This window comes from Bos indicus x Bos taurus, chromosome 8, assembly GCF_003369695.1.
Source record: "Bos indicus x Bos taurus breed Angus x Brahman F1 hybrid chromosome 8, Bos_hybrid_MaternalHap_v2.0, whole genome shotgun sequence".
Classification (NCBI taxonomy): domain Eukaryota; kingdom Metazoa; phylum Chordata; class Mammalia; order Artiodactyla; family Bovidae; genus Bos; species Bos indicus x Bos taurus.
In genome coordinates, this window is record NC_040083.1 from 47,780,849 (window position 1) to 47,795,935 (window position 15,087).

The 15,087-nt window shown below is 40.1% G+C and overlaps 1 protein-coding gene across 1 annotated transcript in view; it reads right to left on the minus strand.

Moving 5' to 3' along the window:
- CEMIP2 (cell migration inducing hyaluronidase 2) overlaps positions 1-15,087 on the minus strand; it is an 81,399-nt gene that overhangs the window by 52,374 nt on the left and 13,938 nt on the right. Inside the window, exons 2-4 of the mRNA XM_027549460.1 lie at positions 10,758-11,100; positions 4,000-4,140; positions 2,867-3,428 (exon numbers count right to left, since the gene is read on the minus strand). Of these exons, the coding sequence (XP_027405261.1) occupies positions 2,867-3,428; positions 4,000-4,140; positions 10,758-11,088 (1,034 nt within the window). The 5' untranslated portion in view covers positions 11,089-11,100. The remainder of the gene's footprint in view (positions 1-2,866; positions 3,429-3,999; positions 4,141-10,757; positions 11,101-15,087) is intronic.

Genomic DNA, 15,087 nt, shown 5'->3' on the forward strand with positions numbered 1-15,087 from the left:
CCACACTGAAAACCTGAGTCACAGGTCAGAGGTTAGAGCAGTAAGTGTCATCTTTGACTGCACACCCTGCCAGTGGGGAGCGGGGAGGATGTCCTATGCTTCAGAGATCCTGATGTAAATGATGTACAGTGGGCCCTGGGCATGGGACTTTTTAAGATCTCAGATGTGAAAACAAAGCTGAGACCACTGGGTTATTAGTTTAATATTATTAAAGCTATAGAATCACTATTCAACAGGTTTTTAATTTTATATGCTTTATAACTATTTGTTGAAAGCATACACTTGAAAAACACCATTTTATTACTGTAATACTGTGATAAACATTCCAGGGACTTTGCTCAAGCTTATGATCAAAGTCAATTCAAAAAAAAGAAAGAAAGAAAGAACAAAGACAAAACATCAGAAAATTAGCCTTAAGACTCCTGGTTTAAAACATGAAAAGAAAAATCTCAGCTTCCTATTGTAGGGGGAAAAAATGCCAAATATAATCTATGCTAGACAGATGGCTGGATATTCACAGATGAAAGTTAACCAATGCATGCCTACATCCTTACAAATCCCACACCCGCCCCTGCATGGATTAGCTACTCTTTGGCTGACTGTGCTTTATAGCTCTATTTATATTCTTTGATACAGCAGAAAGAATCAAATGAAGAATGCTTCAATTTATTATCTCCTATATGAGGGAAGGAGAGGAAGACTATCAGAGGCTTCCTTTATTTACCAGAACTGCCTCAGCAACTATTAAACAATGTTCTATTCTACTGACACTATCTCCAAAACACTCCTACTTCCCTCCTCCACTTGAGGAAAATTTCAACGTGCCAGAACATTATCTTCAAAGGGGCATGTTTATGTACCCTGGAGATAATGGCAATGCAAAGGAACATTGGCAAAGGATCACAATTCTAATTTCTCCGTCAAATCAGCCACAATATTTTAAAAGGAATTTGAAAACAATAGGGAGAAGATTACCCCAAAAGTTAAACAAAACATTCAGAGCTAATGATCACACAAATCTAGAACAATAATGACATAAAGAAACAAAAGTTACTATCTCTGGTACTACTGGATAATGAAATAGAGTGGGTATCTGAGCAGACCATGCTTTCACTCCTAGGTCTATCAATTACAGAAATACCTGCACATGAGCATGAAGAGAAGCTCCAGTACTTTGGCCACCTGATGCAAAGAGTCGACTCATTAGAAAAGACTGTTGCTGGCAAAGACCGGGGGCAAGAAAAGAAGGGGGCGACAGAGGATGAGATGGTTGGATGACATCACTGACTCACTGGACATGAGTTTGAGCAAACTCCGGGAGATAGTGAAGGACAAGGAAGCCTGCATACTGCAGTTCATGGGACCGCAGAGTGGGACATGACTTAGCGACAGAACAACAACAAATATTCCCTGTGTGAGTAAAAAGAGTTTTAAAACCATTACAGACCCTTTTTCTTCACTAATTTTTGTCTTAACTTTCTCTACAACTTCTACAGATAATATTCCATTCCAACACTAACCAAAGGAAAAAATAATAACTAGATAAATCAACCATCAAAGGAAAAAAAGAGAAACTAGATCATTTCAACATGCCAGTTTTGAAGTTCTCTAACTTTTCACTGCAGATATCCCCTGACTTTATTGTGAACAGTAAGCAGAAAACTTCTGTTTTCTTTGTAAATGTTGAGCCAGCTACTTCCCCAGAACTGCATTAAGAAATCATAATTAACCAGAATATGGCACAAGAAGACAAGAATAAATTATAGGAATGAATACTACTATTTGGATGAACTTCCTAGCCCTCCAACTTGTGCCAGGGTCTCATAGACAGTGCCAATCAAACAAGACTCAAATTAAAGGATTCAAAAAACAAAAGAAAAAAAGAGAAAGAAAGAAAAGAAAAAGAAACCTGTGCATGTTCCACCCCTCTTCATGCTTTTAAGATAACTTTTACACCTTAGCTCAGAACGGGGCCCTAAGCCCTGCGGTCCCTGGGATTCTCCAGGCAAGAACACTGGAGTGGGTTGCCATTTCCTCCTCCAATGCATGAAAGTGAAAAGTGAAAGTGAAGTTGCTCAGTTGTGTCCGACTCTCAGCGACCCCATGGACTGCAGCCTACCAGGCTCCTCCGACCATGGGATTTTCCAGGCAAGAGTACTGGAGTGGGGTGCCATTGCCTTCTCCCTTCCAACTCATAAGGTGCCTCAATTAGCCTGAATTTCATATGATCTTCAGAAGATACTATAAGAAGGAAGTCAATTTCCTTAAACTGATTGTTTTTCAGAACCACACTCCTGTTCTTAATTTTTCACAAGTTCAATGCTAAGATTCACAAAGTGTTTCGTAAATCAAAGCTTTGAAAAGAGCTTTGTAACCAGTATTCTGTCCTCCAATTCAAAGCAAGAGGCAACCAGACTTCCAAATTGTAGAGGCCATTCTGACACCTGACTTTCTCCATCACACTCTCCTCTTACACAGACACAGATTCAAATATGCAGGGGGAAGGAAAGTAAAAAAAAGATATGTATGGGGCTTCCCTGGTAGTCCAGTGGTTTGGAGTCCACCTACCAATGAGGGGAACATGGGTTTGATCCCTGGTCCAGGAGGATCCCACCAGCCAAGGGGCAACTGGGCCCTCAAGCCACGACTACTGAGCCTGAGGGCCCTAGAGTCTGTGCTCCGCAACGAGAGAAGCCACCACAATGAGAAACCCAAGCACCACAGCTAGAGAGCAGCCTCAGCTTGCCACAACTAGAGAAAGCCCTTGCAGCAAGGAAGACCCAGCACAGTCAAAATTAAATAAATAAAAAATTGTAAAATATATCTCCATGCTAAAAAAAAAAAAAAAAAAGATATGCATGCCTACCTGTAGCCCAGCCCTTGGATCAGCTTACTTCCCAGCCGGTCCTGGATCATTTGTATGGTTCCTTGTAAGAGGCTTTTAACAGCTGAATCTCCAACAGCTATGGCAACAATCCGTCCTGGATCCTGGTCTCTCAGGAATTTCTGAAGTCGCCTACTTTCATTTTGGAATTCATGGGTATCAAATCTCTCAATTTCCAAAATTTTGGCTGTGTCTTGATCAATGACCCTCACATTGAGGCCCCTGGAAAAGTCCTTTTTAAAGGCATAGGAGCCAAAGGTCAAGCCTGAAGAATTCAGAGTTCTCACCAACAATGTCCATGATGCCTTCTGTGTCCCATGTAATTCCAGTGTCCCGCCGGCTTCCACACCAATAAATTTTTTGCCAAATGTTGGCATACTTTCACCTTCATCTGACTTGCCATACAAGGCAATTGTCGCTTTGGATTTATAGCGGCATTTTTCTGCTCCAATATGAAGCGCCCCACCATCCTTGATCAGGATGTAATGAGTCCTCAAAGTAATATTTCTGGATCCATCTTTATCATCCCCAAATACAAGCAGTCCTGCAGGGAATAACACTAAGTAAGCCAGTTTCTGAAGTATCTTTCTAAGATACAGAAAAATAGCTTTCATCTTAAGAGGGGAAAAAAGCACTTCCACAGTTAAGTTGGGAAAAAGAATTTACTAAAAGTCTGCTTAGGAAATTGAATCTGTTTTAAAAACAAAGAAGTGGAGAATTCATATCTGAACACGCTAAACATGCCCATGTGTAAGAATTTCAATCCATTCACTTTAAAGGTAAATCATTTCTAGAAAAATATCTAAGACTCTACACATCTGAATCTCATTTTTACCTATATTAACCTACATTAATTCTCTCATCACTCTCCATAGTTGTAACAAAGATTTAGCTATGAGAAATGACCTTCTGGAGCTCTTTCTTTCTGTATAAATCAACGGTCTTGACTTGAGTGATTTCTAAGGCCCTTCTCACTGTTGAATTCTACGGTTCTAACTTAGGAATCTTTCCTGTCTCCACAGTTAGAGTGACACCACATTCTAAATGCCAACGATAGTTTTCTACATAAAGAACATCAAGTGTTGCTGTTCCCATAGACAGGGACCGTTATTTACCTCCATCCTGAATAACTATAGAATTCACTGTGGCATCTGAGGTCAGACGAAACATATCTCCTTCCTTGATAACAACTTGTTTTGCAGAATCTTGTCCTGGATCCCAGTTCCTGAGACGGGGGTTTTGATCTGGGCAATTCTCTATAAAACAAAGCAACATCAATACCCCATTAAACCAACAAGACACAAAAATACCTTTAGCCAAATTCAAGTACTGCTGTTGTTTATTGCAATTTTCAAGTAATGGGCTGACATATTTTCATTTCTTTCCATAACGATGGAATTCCTACCCCATCCCACCAAGCAGAGCTATGTCAAATCCTTTACTTCCTCAAAACATAAAAAAGGTTTCACCACAAAACCAAGTTGCTGCCATCTAGTTTGGGTCAGAGTCCAGTAAAAACAGAGTTCCTCTGAACTATCTACTCTGGAAACAAATCAACAGTAAGAGGTAAAACTCTGAATTGTGTTTAGAAAAGAAAAGAAGTTCACAACACACTGATAGATTAAAAAAAAAAAAACAACAGGAAAATTGCTAAGCAATATGTATATTAGGTCTTCCCAGGTTCCTTCCTATGCATGGTGAATCATAAAGCAGGTGATAATGGGACTTCCTTTATCACAAAGGCAGCTGCTGATAAATAGCGGTATCTTCAGACACGTACATTTCCCCAACAAAACTGCAAGAGGCAAATGGTCAAAAACATGACTTCTCATTTTCAGAGATGAGGAAACTACAGATTAGAGAAGCCAAACCCAAGACTACTCAGCAAGTTGAGTGATATGAAAGTTCCCCTTTAAGAAATGAGGTTTACTTTCCTTGCAGTGTTCCTTTGCTACAATTTGCCTCTTGAATACATGATTGATGAAAATCAAAAAGTATTTTGCATTGCCAAAGCCATTTAATGCATGAGACCTTTCATTTCTGCTATAATTTGGAAGAGGGAGGAAAAAATATCACACCAATTTTTTAAAATTTATTTTTAATGTTAGGATAATTACAATATTGTGTTGATTTCTCCCATACATCAACTTGGATCAGCCACAGATATATATATGTCCTCTTCCTCTGGAGCCTGCCTCCCACCTCTCACCCTATCCTACTCCTCTAGATTGTCACAGAGTCCTGGTTTGAGTTTCCTGAATCATATAACAAATTCCCACTGACTATTTTACATATGTTAGTGTATATGTTTGGAGAAGGCACTGGCGACCCACTCCAGTACTCTTGCCTGGAAAATCCCATGGATGGAGGAGCCTGGTAGGCTGCAGTCCATGGGGTCGCCAAGAGTCAGACACGACTGAGCGACTTCACTTTCACTTTTCACTTTCATGCATTGGAGAAGGAAATGGCAACCCACTCCAGTGTTCTTGCCTGGAGAATCTCAGGGACAGGAGCCTCGTGGGCTGCTGTCTATGGGGTTGCACAGAGTCAGACACGACTGAAGTGACTTAGCAGCAGCAGCAGCAGTATATATGTTTTCATGCTACTCTCTCCATTATCACATCAATTTTGACCAATTAATGACCAAGTATAGTTATGGAGGACCAATTTGTCCACTCTGGACTAGACAGTGTAAAATTCATAAAGTTTATAATACATAAAATTTAGAATGAGCTCACAGCCCTTAGAGTTTTGTATGAAATAATACTGAAAAATATGGTAGTTTCTTTAGATGCAAAAAAGCTCAGAGAAAGGAGAGGTGGTGCTAGAGTAACTGAGAGAGCTTCAATAGAGCAGACCTAGATCCCCAAAGAGTGGACAGAATTTAAATAAGAGGAGCATGAAGGGGAGATATGAATACTAGAGATGCAAATATCCCTTGTGGTCCAAGTCCATTTGGTTGCTCATTTAGAATAGCCAGATGTCACCTACATTTAAACTAAGCAAAGATTAGAAAGGACAGGATACACTTGTATGAAGGTGGAAGGTATATACTACAGGATAATGTGAGAAAAAGTAGAGATACTTCATACATCACAAAGACACAGTTTTTTATAGGAAGTAAATTGTGACTCCTCATTTTGAACTTGCACACCACCAATGCAAACATCTATTTCTAAGCATTCATGTTGGTTTATGCTTTCTCTTTGAGGTGATAGTAACCACTACCATTAAAATTAGTCCTACTAGGTAAGACCTTGGCAATTACTTCATGGAATTAATTTTTGTCCTAGCAGCTTCATAATCATTGATATTTAATTCTGATAAATCAATGGTCATCACTAATATACTAAGAATAGTCAAACTTTTCAAAGAAACAAGAAATGTCTTGAATTCATTCTGACTTAATATTGAGGATTTCTTGAGCTTTTCTTGTACCTCCCTCTCTACCCATAAAACATTTAACTGGAATTCTCCATCATATTACAAGCAAATGTAGGTCCCAAGAAACAAGCAATGGACCCAGTTAGAGAAGAAAATTCAGAAGGAATCTAATCTCAAAAGATCTAAAGCCTACTATAATAATTATATAATTCCCCTTAATTGTTTATAAATATTTATAATATTTATATTATATTCACTAAAAATTTTTTATCACCCAAAATTCCGATCTGTTTTTTTCCAGTAAAGTACATTTAATGAGAAAACATGTAGTCTGCAGAAAGCATCAAAAAATAGCTTAGCCAGCCCCACCTTCTTGGCTACCCACTTATTGAATAGTGGGATCCATTATTAAAGTTATGTAACAGCAGTAACCACAGTAGGGCTGATTCTGAAATATTTCAGCACCAGATCTTTCCACTGATATTCTGCCCTTACGCTGCCAAAATGTGAAACTAAAAAATGTTGAGTCAAGGAACCACATCACCAATTCACTGTCTTAGCTGGAATATGAAAATGTCAATTAAAGCCACAGATTTTAGCTCTGATTTTCCATAATCTAGCATCCATTTACTGCAGATTGCTTGGAAAGAATGAATCAACAGCAGTGAACATAGTTATTTCTCTGGAGAAAAGAGGAAAGAAGTCAATGGTATGTGCAATGAAAAGCAATGTTGCAAGTTCTTTATGTGGTCCACTGGCTTGGCCAACAAAGATGTTGAGAGACACCTCAACATCACTCTATCATACTGAATGAAGTATAAGTCAGAAAGAGAAAAACAAATATTTTATATTAACACAAAACATAGAATCTAGAAAAAATGGCATAGAGGAACTTATTTGCAAAGCAGAAATAGAGACATATCAAGGCAGCAAGGTAGGGTGGGATGGACTGGGAGACTGGGATTGACATACATACATTACAGTGTATAAAATAGATAACTAATAAGAACCAACTGTATAGCAAAAGGAACTCTACTTAATGCTCTATGGTGACCTAAATGGGAAGGAAATCCAAGGAAGAGGGGAATACATGGATACACATGGCTGATTCACTTTGCTGTATAGCAGCAACTAATAACTAACACATTATAAAGCAACTACACTCAAAAAAAAAAAAAAAAACACATATACATTAAAAAAATAAAAAGTCAAATGAACATCTCTCTTACTTCAGGTATACTTTTTCACAAGTATTGACATTATCTCCCCCTAAACCTTAAAGTCTTTAAGACCCTTAAATCACCCATGAAAACTAAATAGACTAATGTTTCTAAAGTCTTATAACCAGTAAGTCAAAGTGTACTAGTGATTCAGTAATGTTCAACTCTTTGCAACCCCATGGACTCTATCCCACCAAGATCCTCTGTCCATGGAATTCTCCAGGCAAGAATACTGGAGTGGGTAGCCATTCACTTCTCCAGGGGATCTTCTCAACCCAGGGATCAAACCCAGGTCTCCTGCACAGCAAGCAGATTCTTTACCATCTGATTCATTCCAGGGAAGCCTATAACCAGTAAAGGAAAGTGAAGTCGCTCAGTCGTGTCCAACTGTTTGTGACCCCAGGGACTATAGCTACCAAGCTCCTCGGTCCATGGGATTTTCCAGGCAATAGTACTGGAGTGGATTGCCATTTTTCTCAAATGTTATATCCATTTAAGAAGGCACTAATTCACCTAGAGCCAGACGTCCTGGAGTGTGAAGTCAAGTGGGCCTTAGAAAGCATCGCTATGAACAAAGTTAGTGGAGGTGATGGAATTCCAGTTGAGCTATTCCAAATCCTTAAAGATGATGCTGTGAAAGTGCTGTACTCAATATGCCAGCAAATTTGGAAAATTCAGCACAGGCCACAGGATTGGAAAAGGTCAGTTTTCATTCCAATCCCAAAGAAAGACAATGCCAAAGAATGCTCAAACTACCACACAATTGCACTCATCTCACACGCTAGTAAAGTAATGCGCAAAATTCTCCAAGCCAGGCTTCAGCAATACGTGAACCGTGAACTTCCAGATGTTCAAGCTGGTTTTAGAAAAGGCAGAGGAAACAGAGATCAAATTGCCAACATCCGCTGGATCATGCAAAAAGCAAGAGAGTTCCAGAAAAATATCTATTTCTGCTTTATTGACTATGCCAAAGCCTTTGACTGTGTGGATCACAAGAAACTGTGGAAAATTCTTCAAGAGATGGGAATACAAGACCACCTGACCTGCCTCTTGAGAAACCTATATGCAGGTCAGGAAGCAACAGTTAGAACTGGACATGGAACAACAGACTGGTTCCAAATAGGAAAAGGAGAACATCAAGCCTGTATATTGTCACCCTGCTTATTTAACTTCTATGCAGAGTACATCATGAGAAACGCTGGGCTGGAAGAAGCACAAGCTGGAATCAAGATTGCCGGGAGAAATATCAATAACCTCACATATGCAGATGACACCACCCTTATGGCAGAAAGTAAAGAGGAACTAAAAAGCCTCTTGATGAAGGTGAAAGAGGAGAGTGAAAAAGTTGGCTTAAAACTCAACATTCAGAAAACTAAGATCATGGCATCTGGTCCCATCACTTCATGGGAAATAGATGGGGAAACAGTAGAAACAGTGTCAGACTTTATTTTTCTGGGCTCCAAAACCACTGCAGATGGTGACTGCAGCCATGAAAATTAAAAGACGTTTACTCTTTGGAAGGAAAGTTATGACCAACCCAGATACCATATTCAAAAGCAGAGACATTACTTTGCCAACAAAGGTCCGTCTAGTCAAGGCTATGGTTTTTCCAGTGGTCACATATGGATGTGAGAGTTGGACTGTGAAGAAAGCTGAGCACCGAAGAATTGATGCTTTTGAACTGTGGTGTTGGAGAAGAGTCTTGAGAGTCCCTTGGACTGCAAGGAGATCCAACCAGTCCATTTTTAAGGAGATCAGTCCTGAGTGTTCATCAGAAGGACTGATGCTAAAGCTGAAACTCCAGTACTTTGGCCACCTCATGCGAAGAGTTGACTCACTGGAAAAGACTCTGATGCTGGGAGGGATTGGGGGCAGGAGGAGAAGGGGACGACAGAGGATGAGATGGCTGGATGGCATCACTGACTTGATAGACGTGAGTTTGAGTAAACTCCGGGAGTTGGTGATGGACAGGAAGGCCTGGTGTGCTGCGATTCATGGGATCACAAAGAGTCAGACACGACTGAGCGACTGAACTGAACTGAATTCAACAAAAATCTGTTGTAGACGATTAAAAAATGCAGACCAATATGGTGCTAATCCTGGTGGCCTAGTCTGCTTTCTCCACAGCTTTGAGCCCTTTGGTTTTTAGAGATGGATGGGATGTATTATAAGGCCAGTCTTTATTGCTACTGGGGTTTCCCAGGTGGCTCAGAGGCAAATAATTTGCCTGCCAATGAAGGAGACGTTGGAGATGTAGGTTTGATCCCTGGGTTGGGAAGATCCCTGAAGGAGGAAATGTCAACCCACTCCATTATTCTTGCCTGGGAAATCTCATGGACAGAGAAGCCTGGTGGGCTACAGTCCAAAGGGTTGTAAAGAGTCAGGCACGACTAAGCACACACACATTTTAGCAACACAATATTGAGACTGACTGACAATATCATTCAAAGTACTGCTATGTTACCAACTCAAAAAGCAAAAACCATTTAAGAAATTAAAATCTTCCTAAATGAAGTTTAACTATGAAGCCAAGTGTATCAGAACTTATACCTACTAATGGATATTTTCCTTTAAGGATACACGTTATTCCTCAAAAAATACTGGGAGCTTCTCTTTTGGAACTGTCCCCTCAACTGGTTTCAAATGGCAGAACACAAATCCTATCGCTTTCACTTTTTTTCCCCAATTAAATGTACTTTATCGCTGCATTTAGTAATTCTTAAGACTTCCCTGGTAGCTCAGACGGTAAAGCGTCTGTCTACAATGTGGGAGACCTGACTTCGATCCCTGGGTCGGGAAGTTCCCTGGAGAAGGAAATGGCAACCCACTCCAGTACTCTTGCCTAGAAAATCCCATGGACTGAGTAGCCTGGTGTCCATGGGATTGCAAAGAGTCGGACACGACTGAGCAACTTCACTTTCCCTTTTAGTAATTCTTATTACTAAAAACTTGTGGCAATCTGAAAATTTACTACAAAAGATGAAATTGTGCCACCACAAGATTTCAGTAAAGACTCTTAATATTACTGTTTTGAAAAGAAATGTTCCAAGAAGGTCTTGAGCCCTGGGGCAAAGTGGCAAAATGGAAAGGAAGAGCAATCTTTTTATCATTTTCAATGGATTCCTTTAACAATTGCTCTCATTCATAAGAAGTTATAGCTCCTATTACCTAGTTATATATAAGTTAGCTAGAGCCAAGTTAAGATAACAAAAGATTTTTCAGAGTTTATTCTATTTCCTTCCCTTCTTTCTTCTCCTATATGCACTCACCATCTGGAGCATATTTTGAGGATATTCCTAAAATGACTGCAAGTGCAACAAAAAATGAAAAACTAGTAATAGCAAAGCAAATGAAAGTATTTTTGTGCCTCTTCTGCTTTCGGCGCTCTCTCTGGACTTGCTGTTCCTCAGATGAAAAACCAAAGCTGGCCTGGGCTTCCTGTCGGATGGAGGTAAATTTGGCTGAAGCTTGGCTCTTTGGAGGAGGAGGGGGACGCAGTGGGACAACCTTCCCTGGAACATAGCCAGATGAATGATGGCTGTTTCCATTCTGAGGTTGCAGGAAAGCAGGGGAGTGTCCCCTGGAATTAGTGGCATGCATGATACACTGTCACTGTGAAAAGAAACAGAAAAAAAAAAATTTAGGCTCAGAAATGTGAGAACTGTAATGCCTTTGTTTTTAGTGTGGTAAAATATATATAACATGAAACTTAGCATTTTAACCATTTATAAATGTATAATCCAGCGGCATTAAGCACATTCACAATGTTGTACAACCATCACAATCATCCATTTCCAGGGCATTTTCATCATCCCAAACAGAAACTCTGTACCCATGAAGCAAAAACATCTCCCTCCTTCTCCCCAGTCACCACTGTAATGACTTTTTTGAAAATATCAAGTCAGCTTACATCCTGATATATTAAACTATGTCAACAATCACCTTCAGTGATCTACTTCTAACACCACTGCTTCTCCACTCTACACACTATAATCACCTGATAATGTTAATGCCCAATGCCACACCCCAAATATTGTCAGGAGGCAAGCCACCATAGCTTTTAAATGACACAGATTTTCTAATGGGCATCTTGGTTGAAAACCACTGTTCTAGGGCAGCTTTTCTCAACTGTGCATAAGATTCACAAGGGAAGCTTGTTAAAGAAGTATATTCCTAGGCTCTCCACCCCACTGATTCTGGCTCAGTGGGTGGAAAGTGGGCCCTGGAGTTTATATTTTTAAAATGTACCTTGGTGACACTGAATCAGGTGTTCACCCTTGAGTATAATTACTGTAAAGCTCTTCAAACGGAAGTTAAAGTCCATCTGTCAAAGGACCACAAGGTGGAACCACAAGTTCCAAGAGGCAAGCATACATGTTTCAGTTCAGTTCAGTTCAGTCACTCAGTGGTGTCTAACTCTTTGCAACGCCATGGACTGCAGCACACTAGGCCTCCTTGTCCATCACCAACTCCTGGATGGAGCTTGCTCAAACTCATGTCCATTGAGTCAGTGATGCCATCCAACCATCTCATCCTCTGTCATCCCGTTCTCCTCCTGCCTTCAATCTTTCCCAACATCAGGGTCTTTTCAAATGAGTCAGTTCTTCTCATCAGGTGGCCATAGTAATGGAGTTTCAGCTTCAGCATCAGTCCTTTTAATAAATATTCAGGACTGATTTCCTTTAGGAAGGACTGGTTGGATCTCCTTGCAGTCCAAGGGACTCTCAAGAGTCTTCTCCAAAACCACAGTTGAAGAGCATCAATTCTTCTCTGCTCAGCTTTCTTTATGGTCCAGCTCTCACATCCATACATGACTACTGGAAAAACCAAAGCTTTGACCAGACGGACATCTGTTGGCAAAGTAATGTCTCTGCTTTTTAATACACTTTCTAGGTTGGTCATAACTTTTCTTCCAAAGAGCAAGCGTCTTTTAATGTCATGGCTATAGTCACCATCTGCAGTGATTTTGGAGCCCCCCATAATAAAGTCTGTCACTGTTTCTATTGTTTCCCCACCTATTTGCCATGAAGTGATGGGACTGGATGCCATGATCTTCCTTAATGTTGAGTTTTAAGTCAGCTTTTTCACTTCTTCTTTTACCTTTATTGAGAGGCTGTTTAGTTCCTCTTCACTTTCTGCCATAAGGGTGGTGTCATCTGCATATCTGAGGTTATTGATATTTCTCTCTGCAATCTTGATTCCAGCTTGTGCTTCATCTAGCCCAGCATTTTGCATAATATACTCTGCATGCTGCTGCTGCTTCAGTCGTGTCCAACTCTGTGCGACCCCATAGACGGCAGCCACCAGGCTCCCCCATCCCTGGGATTCCCCAGCTAAGAATACTGGAGTGGCTTGCCATTTCCTTCTCCAATGCATGAAAGTGAAAAGTGAAAATGAAGTCGCTCAGTTGTGTCCGACTCTTCGCGACCCCATGGACTGCAGCCTACCAGGCTCCTCCATCCATGGGATTTTCCAGGCAAGAGTCCTGGCGTGGGGTGCCATTGCATAGAAGTTAAATAAGCAGGGTGATACTATACAGCCTTGACATATTCCTTTCCCAATTTGGAACCAGTCGTTGTTCCATTTTCCATTCTAACTATTGCTTCTTGACCTGCATACACATTTCTCAGGAGGCAAGTAATGTGGTCTGGTATTCCCATCTCTTTCAGAATTTTCCATAGTTTGTTGTGATCCACACAGTCAAAGGCTTTGGCATAGTCAATAAAGCAGAAATAGATATTTTTCTGGAATCCTCTTGCTTTTTCTATGATCCAGTGGATGTTGGCAATTTGATCTCTGGTTCCCCTGCCTTTTCTAAATCCAGCTTGGATATTTGGAAGTTCACAATTCACGTACTGTTGAAGCCTGGCTTGGAGAATTTTGAGCATTATTTTACTAGTGTGTGAGATGAGTGCAACTGTGCGGTAGTTTGAGCATTCTTTGGCATTGTCTTTCTTTGAGAATGGAATGAAAACTGACCTTTTCCAGTCCTGTGGCTACTGCTGAGTTTTCCAAATTTGCTGGCCAATTGAGTGCAGCACTTTAACAGCATCATCTTTTGGGATTTGAAGTAGCTCTGCTGGAATTCCATCACCTCCACTAGTTTTGTTCATAGTGATACTTCCTAAGGCCTACTTGACTTCACACTGCAGGATGTCTGGCTTTAGGTGAGTGATCACACCCTTGTTGTTATCTTGGTAATATAACTTATTTTTAACCATGCTATCACTTAATAGCCTGTGAATTCACTTAATGAGAAAGTCTATACTATCTTTTTAAATACTGAAATTTTGTTTTAAAAAATAGCAGGCATTCAAATATCATGTTTAAGATGGTTTTAAAAAATAGTGAACTCCAGGAGTTGGTGATGGACAGGGAGGCCTGGCGTGCTGTGATTCATGGGGTCACAAAGAGTCAGACACAACTGAGCGACTGAACTGAACTGAACTGAACATTGCTAGAGCACTTCCTACCTGGTCCTGTTCTAAACACCTTACATGTGTTAACTCACCTAACACATTTAATACAACAAATCCATGAATAGGTGCAATTATCCCCATTTTACACACCAGAAACTGAGGACTAGAAAAGTTAATTAGCTAGTTTACAGAGAACCAGGACTTGAACCTAAGAATGTTGACTAACAATTACACTAAGGTGTCTTCCAAAACACTTGTGAGACAGTAATTTCAAAGAATCCATTCTGCAAGGGTATAACCAGAACTGTGTTGAGTCTGAAAGGGCACTTTAGTATTCTCAGAACTTCTTAATGCAGAAGTCTACCAGACTATATATAATTCTTTCTAATCTAAGAGAACCTGACACAAACACAAAAAGGCAGTCCTTTTTACTTTCTATATTCTTTATATTAAGCATTTAGTTTTTGAATAAAAGAATAAGTTTTAAATGAAACCTGACTCCAATTTTGTCAAATGAAACAGAAGGGGGCCAGGAGGGAGAAAAAGAGAAAGAATGGAAGAAGGGAGGGAGGGGGGAAAAGCGAAAGAAGCCTTGTCATTTAATGTTCTTACTGCAACAGCTGTGGATAAATAAGAAACATGATGTTCACTACTTCCCCTCCTTAACAACTGTAGCATCTCAGAGTCACCTGACTTCATTCAATACTCTTACAATTAATCCCCCTCATCCCCTGCCAAAACAACAAAAAAGGGTACCTCTAAACTGCTCTAAACTACAGCAAATCCACTAAACACAAAATGTGACCAATTAAAGAAGCCACAAATAAGTGTTCCCAGGACCCAAACGACCTGGAAATTAATGGGGACAGAAAGGGAATCTAATCAGGAATTGATGCTGATTTTACATGGGGCAAAGAACATTCTGAGAGTCAGTGTGTCTGTCAAAAGCACTTGGTTTGTGGAGTTTGATTTCTGAACAAAAGTAATTATTTAGACGAAGCTTAAGCTCCATAACAAAGGGAAAACAACATGATTCAAGGTGCTATTGAAGAAACTGCTGCATGTGCCAAGCAGCAGAACAAAATAATGGATACATCCTGCTGGAACAAATGAGAAAGTATGACAAAGACCCCTTTATGATCATCCATTAACAAAGAAAGGACTAAACTAGATATTCTTG